Source organism: Rhamphochromis longiceps, linkage group LG14, assembly GCF_057381845.1.
Source record: "Rhamphochromis longiceps isolate RC_006_pf linkage group LG14, R_longiceps_female_GT1.1, whole genome shotgun sequence".
Classification (NCBI taxonomy): domain Eukaryota; kingdom Metazoa; phylum Chordata; class Actinopteri; order Cichliformes; family Cichlidae; genus Rhamphochromis; species Rhamphochromis longiceps.
The window spans coordinates 25,175,906-25,202,440 of NC_140570.1; the positions used below are offsets into that span (position 1 = coordinate 25,175,906).

At 43.6% G+C, this 26,535-nt stretch overlaps 2 protein-coding genes across 3 annotated transcripts in view; both read right to left on the reverse strand.

The window, feature by feature from the left end:
* Positions 1-5,471: 5,471 nt before the first annotated feature.
* cux1b (cut-like homeobox 1b) lies at positions 5,472-9,662 on the reverse strand. Its single transcript, XM_085429291.1, has 9 exons — positions 9,548-9,662; positions 8,566-8,769; positions 6,699-6,811; positions 6,479-6,595; positions 6,258-6,341; positions 5,952-6,008; positions 5,784-5,864; positions 5,624-5,688; positions 5,472-5,520 (listed from the first exon to the last, which is right to left on the reverse strand). The coding sequence occupies exons 1-9, from the start codon at positions 9,660-9,662 to the stop codon at positions 5,472-5,474; spliced, it is 885 nt and encodes a 294-aa protein (XP_085285417.1).
* Positions 9,020-26,535, reverse strand: part of cux1a (cut-like homeobox 1a) — a 57,875-nt gene continuing 40,359 nt past the window's right edge. The window contains exons 10-23 of one of the 2 annotated variants that reach the window (XM_085380569.1): positions 25,449-25,553; positions 23,949-24,137; positions 23,642-23,700; positions 23,313-23,355; positions 23,046-23,142; positions 20,925-21,740; positions 20,151-20,234; positions 19,577-19,678; positions 18,920-19,467; positions 18,686-18,827; positions 17,704-17,991; positions 17,411-17,599; positions 15,446-15,710; positions 9,020-15,051 (exon numbers count right to left, since the gene is read on the reverse strand). In XM_085380569.1, the coding sequence (XP_085236695.1) occupies positions 14,544-15,051; positions 15,446-15,710; positions 17,411-17,599; positions 17,704-17,991; positions 18,686-18,827; positions 18,920-19,467; positions 19,577-19,678; positions 20,151-20,234; positions 20,925-21,740; positions 23,046-23,142; positions 23,313-23,355; positions 23,642-23,700; positions 23,949-24,137; positions 25,449-25,553 (3,435 nt within the window). In that variant the 3' untranslated portion in view covers positions 9,020-14,543. The remainder of the gene's footprint in view (positions 15,052-15,445; positions 15,711-17,410; positions 17,600-17,703; positions 17,992-18,685; positions 18,828-18,919; positions 19,468-19,576; positions 19,679-20,150; positions 20,235-20,924; positions 21,741-23,045; positions 23,143-23,312; positions 23,356-23,641; positions 23,701-23,948; positions 24,138-25,448; positions 25,554-26,535) is intronic. The other variant, XM_085380570.1, reaches the window with a different exon arrangement.

Consider the following 26,535-nt stretch of genomic DNA (forward strand, 5'->3'; position numbering starts at 1 on the left):
TTGCTCCAAACTGGAGAGGAGAGGCTGATCTGATTAACAGCGACACAAAAATCAAACATTTACTATTTTGAAAGGTTATAAAAGAGAGAAAAATGACAAATGAGCTGAATGTGATAAGAAACAGTGTCTGCTGAACTGATAAAGAGGGTCAAAGCACAATATTAAAGTTAATCTATTTAAATGAAGCCACATATTATGTCGTTTGAACAAATCAGTCATTTTATTTCTTAGTAAATTATATCTTTTTTCTGTGAATTAACACGAACCACACCCACCCATAACTTCCCCTGATGAATGGGCGGGGAGAAGACTGGGGTGGGGGATGTCACAAGAGAGACCAGCTCCATATTCAGCATCTGGACTGGCTGATTGAAGATCACGTGTCAGAGTGATTCAGCCAGACGATGTCAGAGCAAATCAGAGCGCTGGGGAGCGTTAGGCATGGAGCCACCTGACAGAGGAGGCCTGTTTCCATAGCAACACCCACAGGGGGGTGGAAGGGATAGGGGGTGAGGGTGATTTAGAGGGGTGGGGGGTAAACTGACTTCATGCAGACAGGCTAAAGACGGAAAAGAGGAATGGGACCGAGAGATTTCCGAAGGGGATTACGAGAGGTTGAAATAAAATGAATGAGACCTCCCCGGCACACATATAGGCACCAAACTCCTTTAGCAACAAAGACACACACACACTCCCACACACTCTTTGTATCCATGCAACAGTCCTCTGCAGCAGTTTATGGTCTGAGCTACTTAGTGACACAAAGGAGAAAAATCCTGAATGGTGTGTTAGTTCAATGAAAGCTCTGAATGAGATTTTCACAGCCGCAGAGAAATGAATGAAGATGATGCCTCTGAATGGGAGCGATGTCTGGGGAAGAAAAAATAAAAAGGTCTTACCTGCCAAGCTGAAGCAGGATTCATGGGCACTGAGCTGCAGCCTGCAGGCTCCACTGAAAACTCTTCATTCATTTAGGACACAATGTCAAGGAATTTAAGCCCGTAAGGCCCCAAAACCTGGAGGAGTTGCAGAGTCAGTTTGAGCACGCGTGAGGAGCTGATGTTTAAATGTGTGCGTTTAACTTAGAAACCGACTAAAATGTGAGAACAAAGTGAATGTTGTTAGATTCAGGTGTTCACTTTTTTACATAACAGTTTAACTATTTAGTTGAATTACATGGATTGTAGTCTCCAGTCTGTGAAAAAGAAAGTACACGCCCCTCAGTCACTAGCTTGCAGGACCACCGTTAGCAGCAATGACTTGAAGTAATTGTTTCCTGTGGGATTTTATCAGAAATTCTGGCACATTCTTCTTTACAGCATTGCTTTAGTCCATTGAGCTTTGCAGGCATTTATTTACACACAGCTCTCTTAAGGTCTCAACATGGCATTTCATTCAGGTTGAGGTCTGGACTTTGGCCGTTCCACTGTGTGCACAGCGTGCGTGGGATCATTGTCTTGTTGTGCGACTCCTTTACGGTCCAAGCTTTAGCTGCTGGACAGTTAAAATACACAAGAGTTCATTGTCAGACTCAGGTGTTGTGCCAGCAAAACAAGCCCATCTCATCACCCCTCCACCACCGTGCGTGACAGCTGGTATGAGGTGTTTGTGCATATCAGCACAAAAGCAACTAATAGCATATCTACTTTGATCTTTTTAGTCCAAATGACTTTGTTCCAGATCTTTTTTGTTTTATTCAGATTAAAATCTGTAAACCTAAGCCATGGTGCATGTTCTTTTTGAGAGGAGAATCTCTTCGTCACCCCCCCCAAAACAAGTTATATTTGGTTCAGTCTTTTTATAAATGCAATGTATTTAGCATTAACATTTAACATGCTACTTGAGGCCAGTGGAGTCTGAGATGTAGCTCTTGGGGTTTTTGTAAATTCCCTGAGGATATATAGTGTTTTTCTACTCTGAGCACTCAAAGTACTTTATACAACTTGCCTTATTCACCCATTCACACCAGCACTTTCTTTCTATGTTTAATTCATTCATGTGTAATATCTTGCCTGAGGATATTTGGCATGCAGTCTGGAGCAGCCAGGGATCGAACCGCGAACCTTCCAATTAGCGGATGATGTTGTAGTCTAAATCTTACTCAAAAACAGGTAATACAGTGTTTTTGTTTGAGTTGTGGGTCGGCTAATGAGAAAAATTATGGGTTGTATTTTTATTGTAGCTGCTTTTCAGTTGTTCTGTTATTCACTACAGCAGGTAGCGTCACGTGTTTGATTTGGCAGATTTTTGCATCAGATGCTTTTCCTGATGCAACCCCAAAGGGGATTTGTGTCTCCTTTGGGGATCTTTTGCTTGTTCGGTGAATGTGTAAACACCTACATTATGGAGCCAAACAAAAATCCCATTAAAAGAATTTATATCTAAGATCTAAAGCTGTCACTTTGATCTTCACATATTGGAAGCATGAAACTTTAATATAGTAATCCAAAAAAATTTCCCTACTAATTAAAAAAAGAAAGAAAACATGTCAACATCAGATCCATGTCGTGCCATTAAAGACACAAGTGGAGATGTTGGGAACACTGTTTCATTAACAGGAAACAGAAATCAGGGAAGCTGCAGGCAGACAAAAGCAAGGCTACAGTCAGAAGAGTCAGCTAAATAATTCATATTGATAAAAAGAACATAACTTTACTGCCCTCTGCTGAACACAGGATGGAAAGCAAAAGGATTAGATGATCCGCTGTCCTCTTCTTTCATGTGCACTTTCGAACAGCCTCAAAACAAGCATGGCAAGGCGAAAAAGAAATAAATAAATGAAATGCTGAGGCATCAGTGCGCTGTCATTAATGAGAGGACCCGTCCAAGTGAGGCGGCCTGTCCACTGCAATAAAAATAACATTGGGCCATTAGGCTTACTTAAGACCTTTGTAATTCCACAGATGGAGGATGTTAATATTTATGCTGCTGACGATGGGCAGCTGGAGACGCTGAGATGAGAGATGTAGGAGAAAGTGTGGTGGGGACGCGTGAGAGGAGAGGCGATGTGAAAAAAGATTGAGGTCAAAGGTGAATGGCGGTCTGGGGGGCAGAATGAAGCCGTAATTGTGCCGAGATAGCCCTGGAGCCTGCTCTGATTGATAAGCAAAATGGGGCTTAAGATAGAGGCCGGAATGGTGGAGGAGGAAGTGCACGTCTGAGTCTGCCAGCCTTGTTTGTCTTTAATGGCAGTGAGCTGTGGTGCTCTTTAAGAATTGCCTCTCATGAATAATGCAGGTTAATTCAGTCATGCTAAGATGTAGGCAGACTTCAGAGGGACCGCTGAGGGTCGAATCACTGATCTGTGAATTCATTCCCCGTCTTTATTTAGACGGTTACTCTTTTTTTTTTCCCTTCGTCATGGTGCAGCTGTTACACAAACCCAACAACGCTCTTTTTTTTAACGTTCATTAACTCATTAAAAAGATCCCTATAATGTTACTGATGTGCTCTTTTTTCGGTAGCACGTTATACTGCTGCCCACCACTGAGAGTGTAATTACCTTGGAATTACAACTCGGGGTTCAGTATGTTGCTCAGGGATAATTTGGGCATTCAGACTGGAGCAGCCAGGAATCGAAACACCAACCTTCAGATTAGTTGATGCGCTACAGCCGCCCCAACGTGGTAGGTAGGTGAATATAGTTACATGTAAGATACGGTGTTAGTCCTTTTAATACTAAGGAAATGATCAGTGTCAGGCCTAAGCTTGTTCATTTCTGCTTTAGAATACATTTACTTATCTTTACACTCAGAAAAAAATCCTAAGAGAGATCTGGACACTGTTTTTGGCAGTGGAACAATTTTCTGCATCATCATCATCATCATCATCATCATCATTTATTTATTTATATAGCACTTTAAAAACACACCTGGTAGACCAAAGTGCTGTACAATACTAATAACTGCTGTTATTTGATTCTCTTCTGGGTTGTGTCCAGCTACAGTAGACACAATGCATTTGGCACTGGAGCAAAAATAAACTTATAGTCCTATCTAGTGCAACAGATAGTGAGAGAACATTGACACATTAGAGAAAGTACAGCCTGCTCAGGAAGTTCACCCTGTCTCGGCAGCTGCAGATACAGATACGAGTCTACGCAGCGCCGACTGAGCACATCCATCACGCTCTGGTCAGGTTCAAACTCCAAAGAGGACAGAGACAGACAGCTGACAGGCAAGTCTGCAGGAAAGCGTCCACCTGCCCACTGTTGACTTGAGTTTGAAGGCACTACCTGCTCCAATGTCTCCCTTTTATATAGCACTACAGGTTTACGCTACAACACAGCCAACAGTTTTTACCCCTCTTGCCATCACCCAGACAAAGTAGCAGAAATTACAAAAACTATTACTTCTAAGGAAGGAAACCACCATACAAGTCAGTATTACACAGCACATAAGCAGATTTAAGCTTGATTTTGAGTTCTGTGTAAGATCTAGGTCCGAACTTGCTACGTAACCAGAGAGCAATTAGCCAAAGGTTTCTTCCTGTCAAAAGGCACTTTTTCCTTCCCACTGTCCCACTTCTCCTTTCTCTGGATTATTATAGAGTCTTTACCCTACAACATAAAGCAGGCAACTGTTAATGTGATTTAAGGTTATATAAATAAAACTGAATGGATTTGTATGTATATTATCTTCAGCTATCTCACACACCACAAGATGAAGATAAAATGAGACTACAAAAGAAATTGCTGTATAGTCTTTATTGTAATAGATGTGCAATGACAGAAAGGGAGAAGAAAGCAGGTAAACACGCACAATGACGTTGAGTATTAGGATCACAGACTCAGTAACCTTTAGTCTATTACTGCATCACTCAGCCGAGAAGAAAACGGTCTCCTAATAACAAACAACAGTAACAAACCATTAAAACTAGTACCTACCAATCACTTATTACTCCCATTAATTATTCGAAATAGAGCAAAAAGGAATGAAAAAATCTTAACTACTGTATGTGTTGTTCCACCACCAGGATCTGCTCAAAAATCCTTCTATATAACTTCAAGCTGTGCTTTTACCCACCAATCAAACTTAATGTTAATGTCTTAATGTTAAACCCCCCCAACCTAAACTTACATCTTCAGTTCCAGTTAAACACACCGCACAAACAAAAAAAAGAATAAGGAGTATCGTGGTCCCTTCAGTCCAGAAAGGTAAAGAAGAACTTCATTAAACCTGCTTTAAATAGCACATGTCTCATATATACTGTTAATGATTGACTTTCAGTATTGTATTATCTAATAAACGTCAGATTATGGTTTTGTATATCACCTGCAACTTACCAATCATCAAGTAATCAAGCAACCCTTTAATTTACAGTTCACAGCCCTAAACTGCCCCCTAGTGGTGAAATTAGCTACTGCAGGAAGAATAAAGGAGCTTTAATAAAGGTAAACTTCTCTAAGGAACATGCATGCTGCTCAGTGTTGATGTCACCGATGCCATGTCATGATGTCACCGTGGGTCGGCTTAAAGGTTTGGGTCGTTCTCATGGAAACGGTGGATGTGGTCAGCGTACCTGAGACAAACAGCGAAGCACTCGTAAGGGTCAAATAAAACATCGCATTTATCTGCTGCATTATGTGACGAGCTTCTGAGTCCGCTGCAGGAGGCACACTCACTTTTTCGCACAGAAAGCTGAGCAGTCTCTGCCAATGCTCTCGCTCCAAGCGGTCTTATACAGCACCTGAAAATAATCACAGGTGACAGGTGAGTCCTGTTCCTCTGAAGCTGCAGATGTACCTACCGGAGGAGGCCACGCGGTACTGAAAGCAAACCTACCAAGAAGACCAAACAGTGCAGGAACAGAGTGTAGAAGAAAGCAATGGTCCTGGCCATCTTGTTGGAGAGAATCACACGTCCCTGAGAGACGCAAACAACCGGAGAGTGAGATGAGAAGTTCACACGGACACACAGAAGACGCGTCTGATGTTTGATTCAGATTCTTACCAGGCCCAGAGTTGCTTTATCCCAGGGGCTGAGGCTGAGGTATCGGCGCTGACGCTCCTGAAAACACACCGCACAGAACTATGACGACATCTCCCGGCAGCACGTGTGAATATAAAATCTAGAGTTGATTTATTTTATGATAAAACAACTGTTTGTGGAATATTAATCCATGTTCTTCTTCACCTGTTTAGACATCACTCTGCATTTAGTCATTATTTATTATCACTATCTCATAAAACAAAGAAACTCCTCTAAGAAATGACAGCGTTTAACATTTTTATTTGATCTCAAGTGTGTGACTTTCACCCTCTTGCTGAAGGAAGCAAACGGATCCAGTCTTTCCTCGTACTGGGAGGAGTAACGCATCACGGTGTCGTCGCTGCCTCCAGCCTGCAGCAGGGAGGAAACACAAGAGGGAGGGGAGACCGATCCAAATTAAGCATTCATCAGCCACTGAAACACCCAAACTGGGTTTATTTTGTGCCAGCAAACCAAACTGGACATCAGAAAGAATCTCTCAGACATACTCTGCCTGGGTAGCTCTGCAGAAATTTGATTTTCTCATAGAGTTTGATGTTGTCCGCTCTAAGGCTGTCCAGTTCATTCTGCAGGGCCTGCATGGTCTGCTGCATGGAGCGACTCTCCTACAGGCATCAGAGGGAACAAAGGGAAGAGGAATTAGCCCTCCAGCGAAAGAGACACATGAATATACGTGTGTGTGCGCGTGCATATGTGTGTGTGACTCACAGCTTCCAGCTCCTGGTTGCGAGAGCGGAACCTCTCCCTTTGGCTGGAGATGATGGAGAGCAGCGAGTCCATCTGGCCCTGAGGAAGCTCAGGCTGGGCGCTCACACCTGAACCTGCAGATAAAGCAGCACTTACATGCCGGGAATCTTTTCCTCTATTTGCATGGCTAACGTTTCAGATCAGACAGAGGCGAGTGAGGTTTATTTGATTATTAAGATAGACAGCGCTCAACTCACCAGACCCTCAGGTTTTAACTGACACACGAAAGAAAAGCACTCGAACGCCTCTAATCAGGTGAGAATCCAAAAAACAGACAAACCCCCTGCGGAGCATCCTTCAGCACATTTATCTGACTTCAATTAGAGAAGCTGTGCTAAAGACAAACTTCAGTATCAAAGCTGGGTGAATAATTCGGTTTACGAGGCGTGCCAGCGGTAGGCTTAGAAGGGAAAAACATTAAACTAATAATTTGTCATTTTTTGACACGTAGAATAGAAATTTAAGGCAACAGATGAGCCAGTGCCAACAGGCATGTGAATGCAGATTTACCATCAGTGATCTGTAACGACTCTTTTCTTAATTTGGAGTCTTCTTCCCTTTTTCTCCGCTCTGCTCATGGTTTTGAAATGTGATAATTGACTCCAATAACACTGAACATTGAATATTATCTCTCCATCCTTTGCTTTATCTGTGCGTTAATGAAAGCAGAGGTAACATTAGCATTAAAATGTGTTTGAAAAATAAATGTAAGGTGTCATAAAAAGGCGAAAGTGCCTGCTGGCTGCGAAATATGCAAACAGGAAACATTAAGTGTTGTTGTTTTTTTTCCTCGGGTGGCTGTAATTTTTATGCACTTCCACATCTCGTCTACCGTGAGCTGCGTTTTCAGGCAGAAAGCTGTTGAGAGGCGGCTCATTCACACGCATGAAAAATGTGCGCAGCTTTCTATTTGACTTTTAAGGACTCAACTATACATTTATGTGACGTTGTGAAATATAAGTGTTTTGTAGCGTGCATGTCAGCCGCCTTCTACTACAGCTTATTACAGTTTTATTACACAGGTGTTGTGAGGATTATGAAAAGCTCCTTGGCTGCAAATAACCCTGGAAATATACAAATTACATTATTAGACCACCATCCACTGTAAGGTTTATGCCACTGCTGCCTTATATTAACTGTACTGTAATGACCAAAATCTTGTTTTATGTTTCATGTTTTTTTATGGTTAATCAAAATAATATATTTAATGCTAAAACAGGTTTTTTTTTCCTCCATAAATTTAATTTTATTTCCAATCATTTCAATTTTCAAATTAGTTTTACAAAAAAGATGAAAAAACAAACAAACAAACAGTAAACCACATATTATCATTATTATTATCATAATTTAACTTAGATGCAGTCATTTATTTGCTTATTTCTCAGAAAAGTCCTATTTGGGTATAAAACCATGAATTCAGTCTGTTGTTTGCCAAATAAGTCATCTCATTTTTAGTTTCTGACCATTTCTACAATCTCTATATTTATTGGGGGTTTTAATGGTCTAATAAATGTGGTTTTTTGATTTTATGGTAAATGGTAAAGTTGTTTCACAGTGACTCTTTATTTTGAGCATTTCTGCACAAAACATTTGCAATATTTTTTTATTGCAAATTAATATTTTTTTTAGTTTTTTAAATCCTTTGTCCTTTCCAACGATTTCTAAACAGTTTGATATTGTCACCACTTTGATCATAAATTAAACTGCGGGGCCACTTTATGGCTAAAGGTGGCGTTTCGTTTTGGGATGACATGTGAGGAATCCAAATAACAAACAAACACATCATGATCAAACATCATCAACTTTCCATTTCATCCCGGCGACCTACCGATAAAGGTCGCAGAGGCCTCTTTGATCGGCTCGGGGATGTTGCCCATGTTGCTGACCTCTGACCCGTCTGCATCGGGGCGCGGCAGGGAGGACATGGCTTGGACGGTGCTCAGGTCGTGCTCCAGCTTCAGGATCAGCTCCTTCTGCTCGGCGCTGGTACGCACCGCGGCTGCAAACTCCACCTGCAGCTCAGAGTAACGTCCTGAAGACAGACAACAACTTTAAGACCATCTCTGATTCAAAAAACTTCCCAACTGTAGACTTTAAAAAAAAAATTTATAATAAAACATAACCCAACATAACTCACCTGTAGCTGCTGATAAAAGGCAGAAGCAGTCCAAAACATCTGTGAAAGCCCTTTTCTTTGTTTCTAACAAGCTCAACTGATCTCTTTCTCTGAGAATACTTCTTTTACAGAGTGAACGCGGAACAGAAAAACAGCCACAGCACACTTTTAGTATTTGTATAAAAGAGATTTACTTCAATTATCACACCTAGGGTGCATGTGAATAATAATGATGATGAATCAAATGTCAATCATAACAAATACATTGTGAACATTTCATACAGTGATATTGCTTTTCAATGTTGTAGAAGGGACTGTTTTACAGTGCTGAGAACAAACAACATGATACGTTTAGTAAATAGAAAGATAAAGAAACAATGATACATGAGGAAAAACAAACCAAAGGGAGGGAGACCGTGAAGGAGTTAAAAAGCATCTCAGGAGTGACGGAAGTGCGGAGAGGGACGGGGAAGGAGAGAGGGGGTAGGAAACGACTTTCAAAAAACATCTTGACCATCCCTTTACAGTCATGCATCCTTTTGTACTACAACACACACGTACGCGCACGCACACACTCATTAAAAAAATAAGCATTGGGAGAAAGTGATGAGAATTATTACTTTCACGTTGTTGATGACATGTTGGGGGGAGGGAAAAAAAAAATCAAAGAAAAAAAAAGAACAATACTCTGAACTTGCTAAAGCCTCAACAAGCATCTTAAAGCTTTCCAAAAGGGGAGGGAAGAGGTTAGGGTGGGGGTAGATGGGGAGGAGGTTGGGGGTGGGTGGGTGAAGATCTCCCCAGGTCATTTTGGTTGTCAGACTACACTGTGGTTTAAGCTATGGGTGAACTGAAGCGACGACACTAGCAATGTACAGGGGTAAAAAAAAAAAAAATGCAACATTTTAAAAAGTCAGCGACCTTTTTCCAACAGAAGAGGATAACTAACGTCACTATTTGGCTTTTTGCTTCCTCTTTTTTTTTTTTTTTTTTTTGTTTGTTTAAATCTTAAGTCTTGTACTGAATGAAATGTTTTTTATCCCGGAGCCGATCTCCGAGGCTTAAGCGTGAAAGACGACGGGGAAATGATTTTAAGACTTAAAACAATAACAAAAGCCATGTGAGTAAAGTTAAAAGGGGGTTAAGGGAGGGGGGGAGGGTTTAAAACATGAGTGTATTGTGCTGTATTATGTGTGTATGTATTACTGAGTGTGCTATGCATACAGCACCGCTGATTCAGAAAGTGTTTCCTTACAAAAACCCACTTCATAAGATATATTTTAAAAGTATTACAAAAAACATCTGAGGTCTCTCTCTCTCTCTCTCTCTCTTATTTTTTTTTCTTCTTTTTTTCTCCTGAATATGGTGACCAGTGCTGCTGTTCGGGCTTCCATTACAACTAAAAACATGTCAAATGAACAACCACTACTTCAACAGATCATACAGTAAAGCTTTACGACTTCAGAAAACATGATATGATATACAGCATCTGTTACACCTTTACAATGTTATTCAACAGTGTATAGAATCATCTGATTTAAATTTGTAGAAAAATATCTGTGGATCATGGAAAAGTCCTGAATCATCCCTTCTCTCCTCCTGCCTTCAAAACAAAAGCATACCGTGACAATAGTGAATTAATAGCTACTCCATCGACCGTATTTACACGTCTCTCTCTTTTTTTTCCTCCAAATAACCATCAGAATTGGCACGTGTCATTATCAATACCTGTAGTGCCGTTTATCAATGTCACAGCAAACCTGACACAAACAGAAAAATACAAAAAATGCCCTATGAATAAATTCAGTGTTATTACAGTGTATGCCATTTCTGCATGCTTCCTCCTTCATTCAATGCTCTGGCCTTTTTCGCTGCTAGTCAGTTTATATACAACGTAAGTAATGCATTGTGGGAAAAAAATAAACAAACAAACAAACAAATTAGTTTGTAAATAAAACCCTCTCCGGAGAGCTGATGGAAGTCGAGTTTAAAGTACCGTGAGAAACAAATTTCAGGTCAGGACGCGAGATGCATCGCGAACGAATCGGGGGGAATCCTCTACATCTAATGACATCACTAGTTTGGTGCCCTGCTTGGCAGTTAAAGGCACAAATCTGATGATCTCACACGGTTCGGGTGAGCGGATGGATCAGGCTATTACAAAAAAAAAAGAAAATAATTACTGATGGGTTAAGTGCTCATACTTTACAGTAGCTATTCATCACCATAAAACAAACACACTGTGGCTGTCCAGTCCAAGCGGTCCCAACAGAAGGCAGTATCACTATTCAGCGCGCAGCAGGGGACAGATGTCTCACATCAGTCGACGGCAGGGAGAGCCGACGTTTGGGCGATTATTTTTTAACAACAGACGCTTTGGAAAGTCCGATTTAAACTTTTGACGGGCTGCCGCCTTATCTCGAGTATACGCTGAGGGGAAAGTGGGAGGCTATAAAAAAAACGTTGGGATTTGTGAATAGAAAACAACACGTTTGATACTCATGATATCTACACCTGCACAGGACGACGGCCCGCCTGTCACACAGTCATCTGTAGTTTGAAATAAGGGTTGGCTGGACAGAAACTCAGTTTAATCACATAGAAAACATGGGTACAGCTATCTTATGATTCTTTTTTGTTGTTGTTTTTAGTGTTACAATGTGGATAAGCATCTGTGCTTGGTTTACAACCACTTTTTTCTTTTTTTTCTTTTTTTTTTAAAGGCATACACTTCCCAGGATCCCGGGATCGTACTCTTGTTGTAGTGTTTACAGACCCTGTCCTGGTAAGTCTTACAAAGATCTTAATAAGTGCTTTGTTACTAACTGCAATAGAAATTCTGCATAATCATAGGCTGGCTATCTCTGCTCGATCTGGCGTAGCACACCTGCTAGCTGGTACACTTCTCTAATCTCAATTTGGCAGATATGACCTCTTTCAAGTTAACATGCGTTCGTATGTTTAGGTAATTTCACTTGACCTATTTGACAAAGTGTATAATTTGGACCAGTTAATTAAGTTAATGTGATTAATGAGTGGGCAAGGTCTACATCTAAAGAAAGCTGCGTGCCCTGCCGAGCAGTAGTGTTGGGCTTGCCCAGGAAAAGAAAAAAAAGGAAGGACAAAAAAAACAAACAAACAAACAAACAAACAAATATTATTGGAGGATAGAAAACAGGAAAACAGATATGCTATCATATATTCACTGATCTTGATATGTCCTTTGATTCTCTAGCTAGCAGTTTCTTTTTGTGTGTGTGTGAGCATAACAGTTGTGGTAAGAGCTTTTTATGCTTACGGGAGCATGAACTGTAGCAAAACACATCTTTCAAAAGCTATTGAAATGACACTAACCTTTAGGATTCATGAATATACAAACAAATGAGAACTAGTACATCTTTGTAAATATTAACCAATACTGCCGGCAGTCTATACGTCTAATAAAAATGTTACTTGCCCTCAGGAACAGTATAATCCCTTAAAAAATAGACAACTCAAATGATAAGACATTAAATGAAAAATACAGCACCTATAAATAAGCGGAATAAAAACCAAACTATAAATGCAAAATAGCAATAAAACCAAGCTACAGTAAATCATAGTATTACACTACTTTGTGAGAAGATTAATGTAATGGTAACGCATCAAACAGCTTAAAGAAGGGTGTCAGTTGTGCACTAGTAGTGTGTGCAAGATACGAAATATGACCCCACTCATCGGAAACACTGAACACTCGAGTCTCACGCACGCTTTGTGCACACGCATGTATTGACGACAGGCGTGCGTGCACATGCATCCACGCAAACTCTCACGCACGCACACAAACACACAAACAAAGGGGAGGCAGTGGGCTGACAGGCACTGAGGGCTTGTGTGGGACAGGGAGGAGGTGATATGCCTTATAATTTGTAGTGTATACAGTAGAATTCAATGCAAAAAAGACTTACATCCCTGGATACAGGAGAGACTGGAGGAGAGTGGTAACTACTCACACCAGGGTTGGGGCGAATTCACCAGCAGAAGTTTCTGCACGCTGCAATTCATTTGCTTAAAAAAAAAAAAAAAAAATACCCATTTTCCATCAAGAATTTCATTATTGACAAATCGATCGATCGATCGGTCCAATTCTGAGTGAACTGACCTCAACCCTGACTTACATGCAGGCAAATAACAAATGCACACAGACACATACGTACACACACTCTTCCTGATTTGGCCTATAAAAAGATGTGTGTTTGTGAACAGAGAAAATTTTGTCGGTGGTGCGGACATACACGCACACACGCGCACACACACACAAACACACCCACCCAGCAGGTCCAGTGCTGGGCAAAGTTGTGACGTGCACAACCAAAAACAACGAGAGACACGTATAGTATCACCATGTCAGACAGCTACAGTACTACGTGAATTCATTGTATGTCAACAATGCAACATTATTCCATTCTAAGGTTGTTGTTTCTTTCTTTCTTTTTTTAAACAGTAACTTGTTATTCTTGTCTTTTCTGTTCTTATTTTGTACTAATTAAAAATGTTTCCTAAAATTCCCTATTTTTGTACTCTTTAGAGTCAATAGACTGTGCAATCTCTTATTGGCAACCAAATTGCAATATTTAAAAACAAAACAAAGAAAAAACAGATCATCCTTCATCCTAAAAAGAAGGGTTTAAGGAGGCAAAAAGAGGGGTCCTTCTTTCCTTCCTTCCTCTTCAGATGAGTGTGTGTATTTTGTGAGGAATTACACATCCTTCTGGCCATCACATGGCTGTCAGCAGGATAGGATATGGGACACAACAGGTCAAAGTTCATCGTTCTTACACCAGTAACCATGGCAGCTCAGCCAGCAGGCCTTCAACTACCCTCTTAAGAGTGTAGGAGTGAGATTAAAAAAATGAAAACATGCTGCCATTGAGAAGAGAATACACATACACACCATTTCTTTTTTTTCCTCTTTTTTCTGGGTGTGTATACACTCTCGCACACACACACAGGTGCACACTGACACAACCCCTAACATACAAACACACGCACACACACGCAGTGAGTGAAAAAGGCAAAGGGTTTGTAACAGTCACTCTACAGTGTGAAAAATGAGGCATCTCACTGAGTGAGGGGAGGTTTGTGGACACTTGGGAGGTGAGAAGAAGAGCGGAAAAAAATCTCCTTTAAGAAAGTGAGAGTTCTTGTAAGAGAGTTCCTGTCTCTATCTATCATCTATCAGTGTCTATCACTGTGACAGCTGCTGTGTCAGGCCTTGCCTGTGTTACTGAGTCCAGGTTTCAACCCCAGCTGTGGGTCAGACCCCAGCTCAGGACTAACCAGTCTGGTGCACCAGTGGCTGGTGATAGGGGGAGGTACAGCAGGGCCAGAGGCCAGCAGGACGGCTAAGTGCTTTTCTCAGTACAAAAACAAAACGCAGTTTTTAAAAACAAAAACAAACAAAAAAACCAGGAGAAACAATTAAGTTCTCTTATTTTGTTCTTCTACGTATTCAGTAAATCTTCTTTTTAAGGGTTTTGCCAACCACTCTTTGTTTCTTTCCTCTTTTTGGAAAGCTTCTACGTAATAAAAATGGCTGCTGAGCTTGACTTTGGCTGTGTCCACTCTCCAACTGGAACAGAGCAGGAGGGGTCCAAGGTTAGAGGTCGTGAGGTTATGAGACGAGAAGGATGAAGGATGATCAGGGGGAGCTAGAACTCCCACTCTGAGGGATCCTCTTTGCTGGCAGCCTTCTCCAGCCTGTGGATGATGTTATTGAGATTGGCTGCTTTCTTCTTGCGCAGATTGTTGTCCCTGGGGTTCCTGGCAGGGCCAGAGGCTGGGATGTTAGTACTAGAGGCAGAGCTACTGGAGGATGCCTCTGTGAGGCTGAAAAGCCCCAGTCCACCCTGTCCACCGCTGGAGCCCGGCCCGGCCAAGCCTGTGGCGGTGCAGTCTAACTGGGCAGGGGAATTATTAGAGCCCCCTGCCTCAGACTCAGCCTCCATGTCGTGGTCTTTGCATGCTCCTCTGTGATCCTCCAAGCCAATGCCCAGAGATTGGCGTGTCTCCACTGTGCCCTCAGATTCCGTCCCATCGCAGCTGTCCCCTTCTCCTGATTTGGACCCACGGAGGGAAGGCGATCCCGCTTCGCTGCCAGGCCCTACCCCTCCAGCTGCCTGGATCTCCTCTATGAAGAGCTCTCGCCGAATACGTGACCTAAGAGGGAAACATGAGTTCAGTCACGCTAATTAAATCCTGAAATTCAATTTGTGGAATACAATACACTCTACTAATGTCAAAATATTTTCGATGAACAGGGAACAGCTTACGCATTTGGACTAACAGTGCAACAAAAACACAATGTGATCTGGCAGAGTCGTACACAAAGATTTAGACAATTCATTTATCCGCAGATAAAGTCAAGACGAACCCACTAATGTATTTCAATAAAACAAGGAATTTGAACAGAGGTACTATTCACAAAGACATGAGATCCTTATCGTGTTAACTTCAGGTAAACTATATTTAATCCATCAGAGAGCAGCTAATAAATGCAGAACAACAGAAAGAATTTAGCAGGAGTCCATCTTTTTTTCTCCTAAATGCTGACCTGTAGTTATGGAACCAGTTGATAACAGTACTGGTCTTTAGGTTGAGCTGGGAGGCCAGCTCCTCAATGGTTTTGGGGGAGGGGTAGGGCTTCTGCTGATACGCCTTTTTCAGAGCCTCCTTCTCCTCAGGGCCCAGCACCACCCTGGGCTTCTTCAGCTGCTGCTGCCCTGGGCTCTGGGAGCCCTGCATGTACTCTGACCCCACCAAGCCTCCGTCCACAGAATGGCCATCACTCAAGGAGCTCAGCCGCCTCTTCATGTATGCTGGATGGGAAAGAGGGAGAAATGGGTCATCCAGTGAATACATTAATAAATCTACAAATGAATGGGGAGTTTCAATGATAAAGCTGGCAACACCAGTAAAAACCACAGATGCAAACTACAGTGCATAACAGAGACATTTCAATACAAGTGAAGGATTACATTTAAAAATGCATAAATAGCTGTACCACATGACATTTAAGCAGTTATATAAAATGTGCTGCATTAACATATAAAGACAGCAGAGCAGCAGAGAGGTGGGACTTCAGCTGGAACATAAACAGGTAAAAGATTTGTCAGCAAGGTTTGCCATTCAATAAGAAAACACTGATTGCCTTTGAATTTCCGCTGTTAATGTGTAATCGTGTTTCCATCAAAAGCCCTGAGGCAGGAGATGGAGTCTCTCTTCTCGGCAATAACCCCTATTACTGAGCTCTGAATCAGCTGCATTGAGCCAAGCTCAATGCAGATTAGCAAGATGATGACAAAGACTTGGAGTAATAAAGCTGCTCCGTTTTCATACAGCGTAACAGGTCTGACAACTAATGCCGCCAGCCTCCCAATCAGCCACTAGGTGGTGCTCTCGTCTTTCTCACCAGTTGTAACAATGAATGCATCTCTTCCATTTTACAGCAAACAAGCAGCACCGTTCACTCGGGGCGCCAGCAACTGAAAATGAACAGCTCATGGCAGCTTCGTATGAGGTTGACATTTTCCCAACCCCAATACATGCTGCCAGATACATTAGTGTTGCAGGGAAAAGCCCCTCAGAGCAAGGTTAGAGCGCTCTCAAAGTTGTGCGCCGCCTCGCAGGCTTGCACCACAAGGGTGAGAGGTCAAATGTGGTAACTTTGGACTAGGTCCATGTCTTTCCTCTGGGCTCTGCTGGTAGCCAGAACTATTGCCCATTGCTATTTGGATGCATTACTCTTGGTCAATAATCTAACATGAAGCTGAATGTAGTGCAACCCCACCAGTCCAACCCCCCGACCACACAGGCGTAAGGTCAGTTGTGTTTTTCGCCCTTGTGCGTAGTTTGTGATATCAGCAGGGTAAGCTGATCCTAGACGGCTGTGCCCACTGGCAGGTTCAAATATCCATACCCTGTTTGCTTCAAGTGGGCAGTGCGGGGTCACTGTGAGGCAGCGAGGGAGGAGGGGGAGGGTTATGAAGCAGGCCTATTGGGGGTTTTTGATTCCTAAACGTATCCTCCTGACAGAAAAGAGTGCAGGATGATGGAGTGATGGAGCGGGCAATGGGCTAATAAATGATAAAAATACGAGCTTATAGACACTGATGATTATTATGTTGATGACGATGATGAAGAGTAGTGCTGATGACTGTGAGTAAGCAGGCCCCCGGCAGTCGCCTAGCTGTCACATTGAATACAGTACGTGATGTCTGCAGTCCTGATTGGTACTGACATCACACCAAGATGACTGTGATCTGCACAACATGCTCTGCTGTCCTGCACAAAGGATATTGTGTGCAGATGTGCATGTGTAATTCAAAGGCTGCTGCTTGTGTGTGGTTTTTTTGCTTTGTTTTTTTGTGAGCATATTTCTCAAATAAATGCATGCTTAAGCACAAAACATGAAAGGTTTTCTGAGCCTTTCGATTATTATTTCTGACAGCATGCTGTGCTGTATATAGAGTATGCATCTATTTCTACTCATTGAGCTTTTTGTTACACACACACACACCTTTCTTCTCCAGGCGTTTCATGTCCATAAGTTTCTCCACGCTGTGTGGGTCCTGGAGCCAGAGCTGCATGCGGACAAAGGGCTCCCTGCCCTTCAGGCTCAGCTTGTGCCAGGGTTTAGGCCTGGCCAGCAGGTCTGAGACAGAACCCTGAGTCAGACCCAGGATAGTCTCCCCAAACAGACGCTGACCTGGTTTGGAGAAAGAAAATGGAACCAGTTAAACTACACAGAAAAGTACAACACCACAATTGAGCATAAGAGCAAAAAACAAACAAAAAAAAAAAAGGTCTTACCCAGGTTATTATCGGTTAGCACCTCCTTAACCTTCTTGGTGATGGCATAGGTATCAAGCTCAGGAGACATTGCAACCATCTCCTGGATGCTCAGACCCGAGTGACCTGGTAGAGGCAGCGGGGTGCCCGGCTGAGACTCCCCACCTGAAGGATCCTCAGACGGAGGTTTGAGACTGGAGGACTGTGACGCAAGTGGGTCCCCAGTGAGACCATTGACAGATTCTTCAGCTGAACTGAGGGGGGACTCTGGAGCGGGGCTGCAGCTTGCTGATGTCTTGGGAGTACCCTCTGCTCGAGCACGACACAGAATGAGAAAGTTCGCACAGGTTAGGCGACGTGTAACTATGCGAGGCGACACTAGTTTCATCTCCTCTCCCTGCTGGGTTCAGGAGGGACTTCAGTCAAATTACATCGACTAATTTAACTCCTGTTGAACAAACAGCAAAGGTGCTTAAGTTTTCAGTTTGAAGCCTTTTTGGCTTCCTCCTCCTATTCCTTCATCTCCCTGTCTCTGTCTGTGTAGTGCCGCTGTGCAGCTCAGCAGGCTGGAAGAGAGCAGTCATGAGGAGCTGTCAGTGTACATTAGCTGCTGTTTACACCCCCAGAGAGAAAAAGAGACACACACGTGCATGTACGCACACGCACACATGCGCACAGACACACACATGCAGAGCTGCCATCTGGCGCTGCAACACTAACTTGTCTATGACATGACAAACCAGCAGCTTGCTGGCTGACACTGCCACAGCACTGGGGATGTGGGGGGAGGAGGGGGATAGTGGGAGGAGAAGTGAGCAGGAGGGGGGAGACGGTGGGTGGGATGGAAGCAAGAAGGACGAGGGGGATGAGGAGGAGGGCGGGTGGGGTGAGTGACAGAGTGACAGTAACAACTAGCCACTAGCTCTAATCAGGCTTTCAGAGTAGCGTTCCAGCATAATATATGGTGTGTGTCGGTGTGTGTATTTGCATGTGATTTGTTTACCTTGGTTCTGAGTTTGCTGGATGTGTGCGTTTTGCCCCTGGTCTCCGTTGAGCCAAGGCTGCATGCGGAGGTACGCCTCTCTGCTCCTCTGGTTCAACTTGTTCCACGGTTTGTGTCGAGACAGACTGTCGGTCAGTATACCCTAAACCCCGCGGAGGGAGAAGACTTCAGACGTGCAACCAATGGACAGTCAAAGCAAAGCCATGAAACTCTGGAACTGCCCCTAAACCTCACCTCTTTAGAGTCCTCCTGGTTGTGGTTCTCTTCTCCTATCTGGCTGGACATGGTCCTTCGCGGATCCGTCTGCATGTTGCTCCACCACTGCTCTCTCCAGTAACCTGCTCCTCCGGCACTTCCGGAGCGGGACAGTCCCTCTGAGCCCCGACCCATCCTGAGAGCTCCATCAGCAGACATATCGACCCCCGAAGAGCTGCGGCCCTCTCTCTTCACGCTGGAGCTAAAGTCCAGAATTGGAGACGGGGATGAGGGCGAGGACAAGAGGGAGCTGGGAGGTTTCTTGAGGGAAAGGGCCAGGGGGTTGTAAGGGGGAAGCGGGGCGGTAAGAGATGAGCTCAGGATGTCCCTCTGTGATAGTGACACTGATGACGAAGAGGAAGATGATGCTTTAAGGATGGGCTCCAGTGCGGCCTGTTGGGCTTCCATCTCCCTGCGAGCTTGTTCTAGGATGGAGCGGATGGCTTCGTCTGATCCGCTCCCCCCTCCACTTCCTATTCCACCTCCCCCTTTCAGTCCTGCATAGGACGGCTGAGCATGAGACAAGTCTACAGAGAGGAGAAAAACGGCCTTCATTACAGACACAGCCATCATGGGCACCTTAAATGCCCCGGAGAAGCCGGGGGGGAAAAAATTAAATAAATAACTCCAACTTACCAGCTTTCTGCACCTGCAGCTCTCTTTTGGCCTGCTCCAGTATGGACTTGATAGCTTCATCAGAACCTGCCTCTGGGGTGCGCACACGAGCGGTGATGTTACCTGGAAAGAGAGGATGAGGGAATGGGAGGAGACGGAATACCTCGTCAGATTAAAACGCTGGGAATACTAACAGAACAGATAAAGAGGAGACGCTGATGGAAGAATTACACCATAGCACAGCACAAAGAACAACATTCCCACCACTGAGCTTCAAGGCAACTACACTGGAGGGATTGTCATAATTTCTCAGGTCCCTTTAGAGCTTGCACATGCACACGTGCTGCAGGGTTCGTATAGTAAATACTCCCCGCAGAATAACAACTACCAATAAAATCCCTAAATACACATGCTGGCTTTTCCTTTGACGCAAGTCACTGAAACTGTGCGGTTACCTTCAAGGCACATTTATATCTGTATGCCTGCCCGCAATTAATATATGGCGACATAGGCACACACAACACAGAAACATCCCAACACAAACATGCCACACAGACAGAACGTGCTAGAATCTCCGTGTGTGAAGGGGACAGACCTGTGTGTGAAGCTGTATCGGAGAGGGTTCTCCGCTTCGGAGCGTCCTGAAACACTCGGCTAAGCTGGGGCTGGCCTGAGCCCTCTGTTAAAAACAATATACCACACACTATGTTACAGCACTTGTGTGTTTTTTTCCTTTTACAGCTAGACTAAATGGTGCCTTACAATGCTCTGCAAACATAATAAGTGTCTGTTCCTTCCAATGCACATTATATAGTACCATAAATGCATTGATCTTAACCATCTGTGGCCCAAGTAGGATTCCAACTTCTACCTCCAAAAGTTATAATAAAGCCACCACAGAGACGGCCTAGTGGCAGCTATCAAACATGGGAATACCAACATGGACCATCTATGACTCGCTGGCAAATTGTGGTATATTTTTTATGTACCTCTGAGACCAACTTCAATCAGCAATGTCTTGATGCGTTAAGAAAGGCAAGCCCAGGCTAATCGAATCTACCCGTAGTTAACAGTACCCCTGCCTTTCTCCTAGTTCCCACCGATCAATACTATTGATGTGTGAAAGGTTTCTGTATTGACCACGATAGCTAGGAGAGGCTCTTGGGATCAGTGCGTGACTAGGAGCTCATTCAAAAAACACAGGTGGGGCACAGAATGGGAGTTAGGAAAGAGAAAGAAAAATAAAAAAGCTAGTCCATATTGACAAGCTAATCAGTTGCTCTATGCAGGGCTTTACACACATACACACAACATGCAAGACACACACACTCCCCCACGCACAGACAACAATACAGGAACGCAGACTCACCTCTCTGCCGTCCCTGGATGCTGCGCAGAGCGAGGATGTTCTGCTCATCGGCGAGGAACTGCCTCATCTTGTGGAACGGCTCCTTCCCCCTGATGGTTAGCTTGTTCCACGGCTTTGGTCTGGCCAAGATCTCGCTGACTGATCCCTGGGACAGTCCCAGCACATAATGACCAAACACACGCTGACCAATGTTGTGCTTGATCAGCTGCTCTTTCACTTGCCGAGCAATCTCCGCTGTGTCCATGTCCTCCCCGTCCAAAACACTTCCTGTATTAGCATCAGAGTGGCTTGGTGATGGGGAGGGGGCGCTGCCAGCTGTACTGCTCCCGTTAACAGGAGCCATGTCAGGGCTGGCTGGAGGTGGCTGGGGGCTGCTGGCTGCTAGAGGGATGGCAGCAGACCCTGAGCCAGGGGTGGAGGTAGGGATGGAGCTGAGGGTTGGCGTGAAGGGGGTGAACAGTAGAGCCCCACTGGGGATTCCAGAGGACTCCTGCAAGGCTTTTGAGTAGAAGGTCTGGAGCAGCTGCCGCTGAATCAAGGAGTTCAAAGCCATCTTACCACCCACCAGAGGGAAGACGGGGGAGTAGAAGTCCTGTCCAATGCCCGTAGGAGCGAAAGGGAGCGTTTCACTGCTGTTGCTGCTGCTGCTGGTGGTGGTGGTGGCAGTGTTGAGAGGGTCCGTGTGAGTGCGAGACAGGGGGCGCTGTGAGGAGGACGGAAAAGAGGGAGGGGGAGGAGGGGGTGAGGAAGAGGGGTCGCTTGGCGCGGTCTCCTCCTTCGCTGTGGACTCTTCTGTCCCTTTTCGCCCGGCTGACCCTACAAGAAAGGTCAGACACACCATGCATTATGGGGGGAGTCAACAAAAAAGGGGTTCCAAAACGAGAGAGAAAAAATAAAATAACAAACGTTGAAAGTTGTCTTAATCAAGTCTTTTTCAAATTAGTGAACTCTGTTTCCTTTTTTGCCAACCCCCCCAGGCAAGTGCCCATGCATTTGTGATTTCAACCTTTCTTGTAAGCCACAGCCTGGAGGGAAAAAAAAGGACAAACAAAACAATTGACACTGTGCCACTTAGGCAGATTAGCTTGGCCCAGGGCTCAGTCTCTTTTTCCCTCTCTCTCTGCTGCAGGCAAAGCAGAAGTAACTGGACAGAGCAAGATGATGTCCTTAGATAGCCAATACACCAAGTCCTCTTCCATGCTGCTGCAGTGTGTCCTTACACACCGATTTATTCCATTGTAGGTGTAGTAACATTGTTTTTAGTCCAGAAAAATACATCCAGGTGAAAAAACATAAATAAATAAAAAAAACTTCTGAAATTAGTTTGGCTTAACAGAAAAAAGACGCATGTCACCAAAAGACAGACTGCACAGCTCTGCTGACTCAAAACAAAGGCCCTCGGCTGCTTGTCTCCTAGAGAGTTCTACTGAATACATTTTTCTATTCACCAGAACAAATACAGACAAAAAATATATTTTCTCAGTCTTGTAACTACTAGAACCCATCTTGATAATAATCGCTGGGAGAAATATTATTCTAATGCATAACCATTGAGACTTAACATGATTGAGTAAGACAGTAAGCTCCTCTCACTGTGAATGTTAATCAATTCAAAGCTATTCAGCTATTCATGCCTAAAGCCATGACATTTCAAACCCATAAACACTGTTGCAGAGGGCAAGAGTCCTAATGTCGGGGGCATTGCACGTTGTCCTCGTTCTTGTGTAATGCGGCTCCGTTACCGTTCAGGTTGACCTCCTGCTGGGGTATTTACAAAACACCAAAGATGCATTTTCCTCCCTTCCATGAAGAGCGGGGCTACACCAGCAACATTTCCAAACCATGAGAAAGTTTTGCATGACTTTTGCATTATTTTTTTTTTCGACCAATGAACCTGTACATGTGGGCTGCTGTGGTGCAAATAATTCCGCAAACATTACGAGTTAAGTATTCTCAGAGAAAGACCATCTATATGCACACAAGATTGTATGCACTTCCCTGATGACTTGAACTGCAGCTAAAGCCTCATAATCTCCCTTGACCTTCTCTCTTTTTTTTGTTTTGTGAAAGCAGTTTGTCCGGTGTCGATGAACCCGGTCCTTACAGCAACATAAGACTTACCGCTGAGCTCGGTGTTGGCGATGCGCAAAGCGGCGCTCTCCGATTGAAGACTTCGGTTCCTCTCCAGTAACAGAACCTCCAGGGGTTTGGATGAGTCCTGGCAGAAAGGAGATCAGAAACAGAGGGGGAAATTAAAGCTTTTGACACAGCTTTTCTCCAGCCTCTCCTCTCAGATGGTCATGTTTACTGATCTAGTTGTGCAATTTTTGCTTTGTCAATAACTTAGTGGCTGCAACCTCAAGTCTACAGTCTGCTGCTTAGTCTTACCTGCACAGAGTCGGATGCTCCAAACTCCATAGCCTTGAGGATACTGAGAAAGGAGGGAGGGAAAAAAAGCAAGCATGAGAAAACCGCCAAATATACACAAACACACAGGATGCTAACTTTTCTATGTCTTTCTTTTTAATGACAAAGAGCGAGACTGACGATACAAAACTACAAACACAAAGGCTTCGCCTACGTAAGGGCACCCAATTGAGTTACCCACATTAAATGAAGAGACACATCTTCTGTTTACTGCACGTGTCTAAAGACATCAGACTCGTGCAATAAACAGATCTGTACAGGACACACAAATGCCTGTGTTCACTCCTCACCTCAACTCCTTCTTCACCTCCTCATAGTCAGCTTGCTTCTGCAGCTTCTCCTCCAGCTCCTACACATTGCAAAGATGCAACAAAGACAATTAAAACAATAATACAAATCAACACTTGGATCTCAGTAGATCCTGCGTTTCTATTATTTACTTAACTCTACACAACGAAGGGTGTAAACTGGTGAATAGGGTTAAGCAAACGGGAAAAAGACAAGCTACGTAAGTTAGTAAAACTTACGTAGCTTGTCATTATAAATGAAAAGTTAAAGTGGCTTCCAACCAAAATCAGATGTTTGTTGCGTTGGTACCTTCAGAACTTTGGATTTGCTGCTAAGCTGCTGTTCCAGCTGTGAGATCTGGGAGCTGGTGGTCTCTCGGAGTTTGGTCAGGCTGGCCTGCAGTCTCTGCACATCTTCCACCAGCTGGGCAGTCTCTCTTTCTTTGGCCCTGAGCTCCGCCTCCAGATTTGAATGGGACGCCACCTCTTCCAACTGTTCCTAAAGTCCAAAAAGTTAGGCAGTTTAATTGAGTAAGTCTCCAGCCACATATAGTCTCAAGTTCTATCAAATGAATAATTTCATCAGTGGATGTTTTGTGTCAAACAAAGCTGATCAATATTGATTATCTTGTCAAAAGGCTTACTTCTTCAGATTCATAGCCACAGATGATGCAATCAATCACAATCACTTCATACCAAAGGAAAGTAGATAACTTTGGCGGAACAGTAGTAGCTGTACACTAACCAAGTCCCATGTCTGCAAGCTATTGGTTAAATCCAATAAATCAGTTAATCCATATACCAATCACATCTTACTTCTTAAGGAAGCTTAACTGGTTACTCCAGCATCTGACCTTTAATACCAGTGACTAAAGTCTATCCATAAAGTGAGGCTTAAAGCTATAGTCACTAGGGAGACCAGGGCACGGCAATAATTACTGTGACCAAATGCAGTGAACCAGCAATCTGGTCTGCCACCACTCGCAGTCAGTTGCCATCTTTAAAGCAACTTGCATTAAGATGGTAATAAAAAGGCAAAAAGACTCTTGCTGTGATCAGTGTGTAACTGAATGGGTTGATTTGGCAATTACATAAAATCTGTTTGTGATAATGGTGATCAACTGTGGCAAATCTATTGGCATCTACATACAACGAAACTCACATTATCTACTCGTAATCAGAATTCAGTCAGAACCTCATGGATTTGTAACAGAAATGAAAATGTTCCTCCACAAATAATGATATAGTTGCTGCAGGACAGTGATTTAAAAATGATGATGTGCACAACCTAACATATATACAGAAATATAACCAGAAGCAGGCAACCACTTGAGCCAAGCTCCCAACTGCAGAGACGGGCAGCTGAGTTGCGTTTATTGGCACATGCTCGCTCAGACTGCCAACACATTGCAATCAATCTGTCTGTGTTTAAAAATTAAATGGCAATTATTTGCAAACCTTCACCAATCTGTCAGAGTGATGGCAGTCGGTCCGAGCTGGACTGTGTGTGTTTGGAGACAGGCTGCCTCCCACAAGGGGATCTGTGCAGTCGCCTTGCGATCAAAAGTGGTCTGCTAAAGGTCGATGGTGTTGCATGCTCAGCCTTTGGATGATCAGTTTGTTCCAGCAACGACTTGCAAAAGATTTATTTAAATCACTGAGCAACCGCCTATTTTTCCTAGTGGCAAAGAGGTTGCCACCCTATTTTTACTCTAGTGTGACTGAGCCATTAATCAGTCTGTCAGTGTAGCATAAAAAGGCCAAGCTGATCTTTAGCCTATCAATCCAGTGAATGAGTGAAACGTGTTACCGTGTTTGGGTCAGCCTTGGCCGGGCTGCTGAGCTGCTGGGATTGGTTGCTCAAGGACAGCTGCTCTCTGACTGACTCTGCCTCTCTCTGAGCTGCTTCTGCTCGCTGGAAAGAAAAAGAAAAGGAGAAACGTTCAGGGAAAATCCTGTGTCGCAGGTTCCTACAGTTAAAACACTATTAATCTAAAGTTTAACGCAGATCACTTCTGTGTGAGTTCAGTGTTAATTTTAATGTACACGCTTTCCCGTTTTCCCTACTCAACCTGTCTCATTTTTTCCGCTAGCCCTGGAGAAAAAATTAAAGAGCTATTTAACACATCCTTCGAGACAGACAAAATGGGAATAGTGAGCCCAAGAAAGCGGGAATAAAAGTTTTTGTTCATATGCAAAACCCCTCCCCTTTTACTCTGTTTAAAATCTGTCAAATCGGTGACCGTTGCTCATTGACAGCAAAGACATCTGTGAAGGAGAGGAGTACAATGCTGAATGCACAACACTAGCAATCAAACTGAACAAGTTTTTCAGTACACAATCTTCTATCAGTCAACTGCACTTTTTATTTGGAAAGCGAGTCAGCCCCTTTCAGCGTAAATAATGATATACTTCAGAGTGGAGGGTGGCTGGAAATGCGATGTACAAATTTAGAATGACAACCAAGAGCGAACATTTCCTTAATTAAAAATCTCAAGTTATTCCTGAGCATTGAGATGACACCCGCTGCCTGGTGTTTACTGCTAAAGTGCCGTGCTCCAGTAGGGAATCATCTACCACGCCGGCCAACTTGCCATCATTAGGAGTTACAGGGAGCCGATTCCACAGTGTTCCTAATTGCAACCATATTGAGAGCTGTTATTGACTGGGTGGGAGTTGGACTGCTAGTTGCAAAAGAAAATCCTGTTTTCCATTTTCTTCTTATAAAAGCATATAAAAAGTCTGTGACTGAGCTGGAGGCCATGCTGTCATCCTCTGTAAACCTCAAATCAGAAGTGTGAATAGAGTGTGTGTTTGTGTGTGCGGCATTATAGTCGGAGCGTTAACCTTTAGGCTAATATTAACATTACATGCCTATGCTACCCCTTTAACCACAA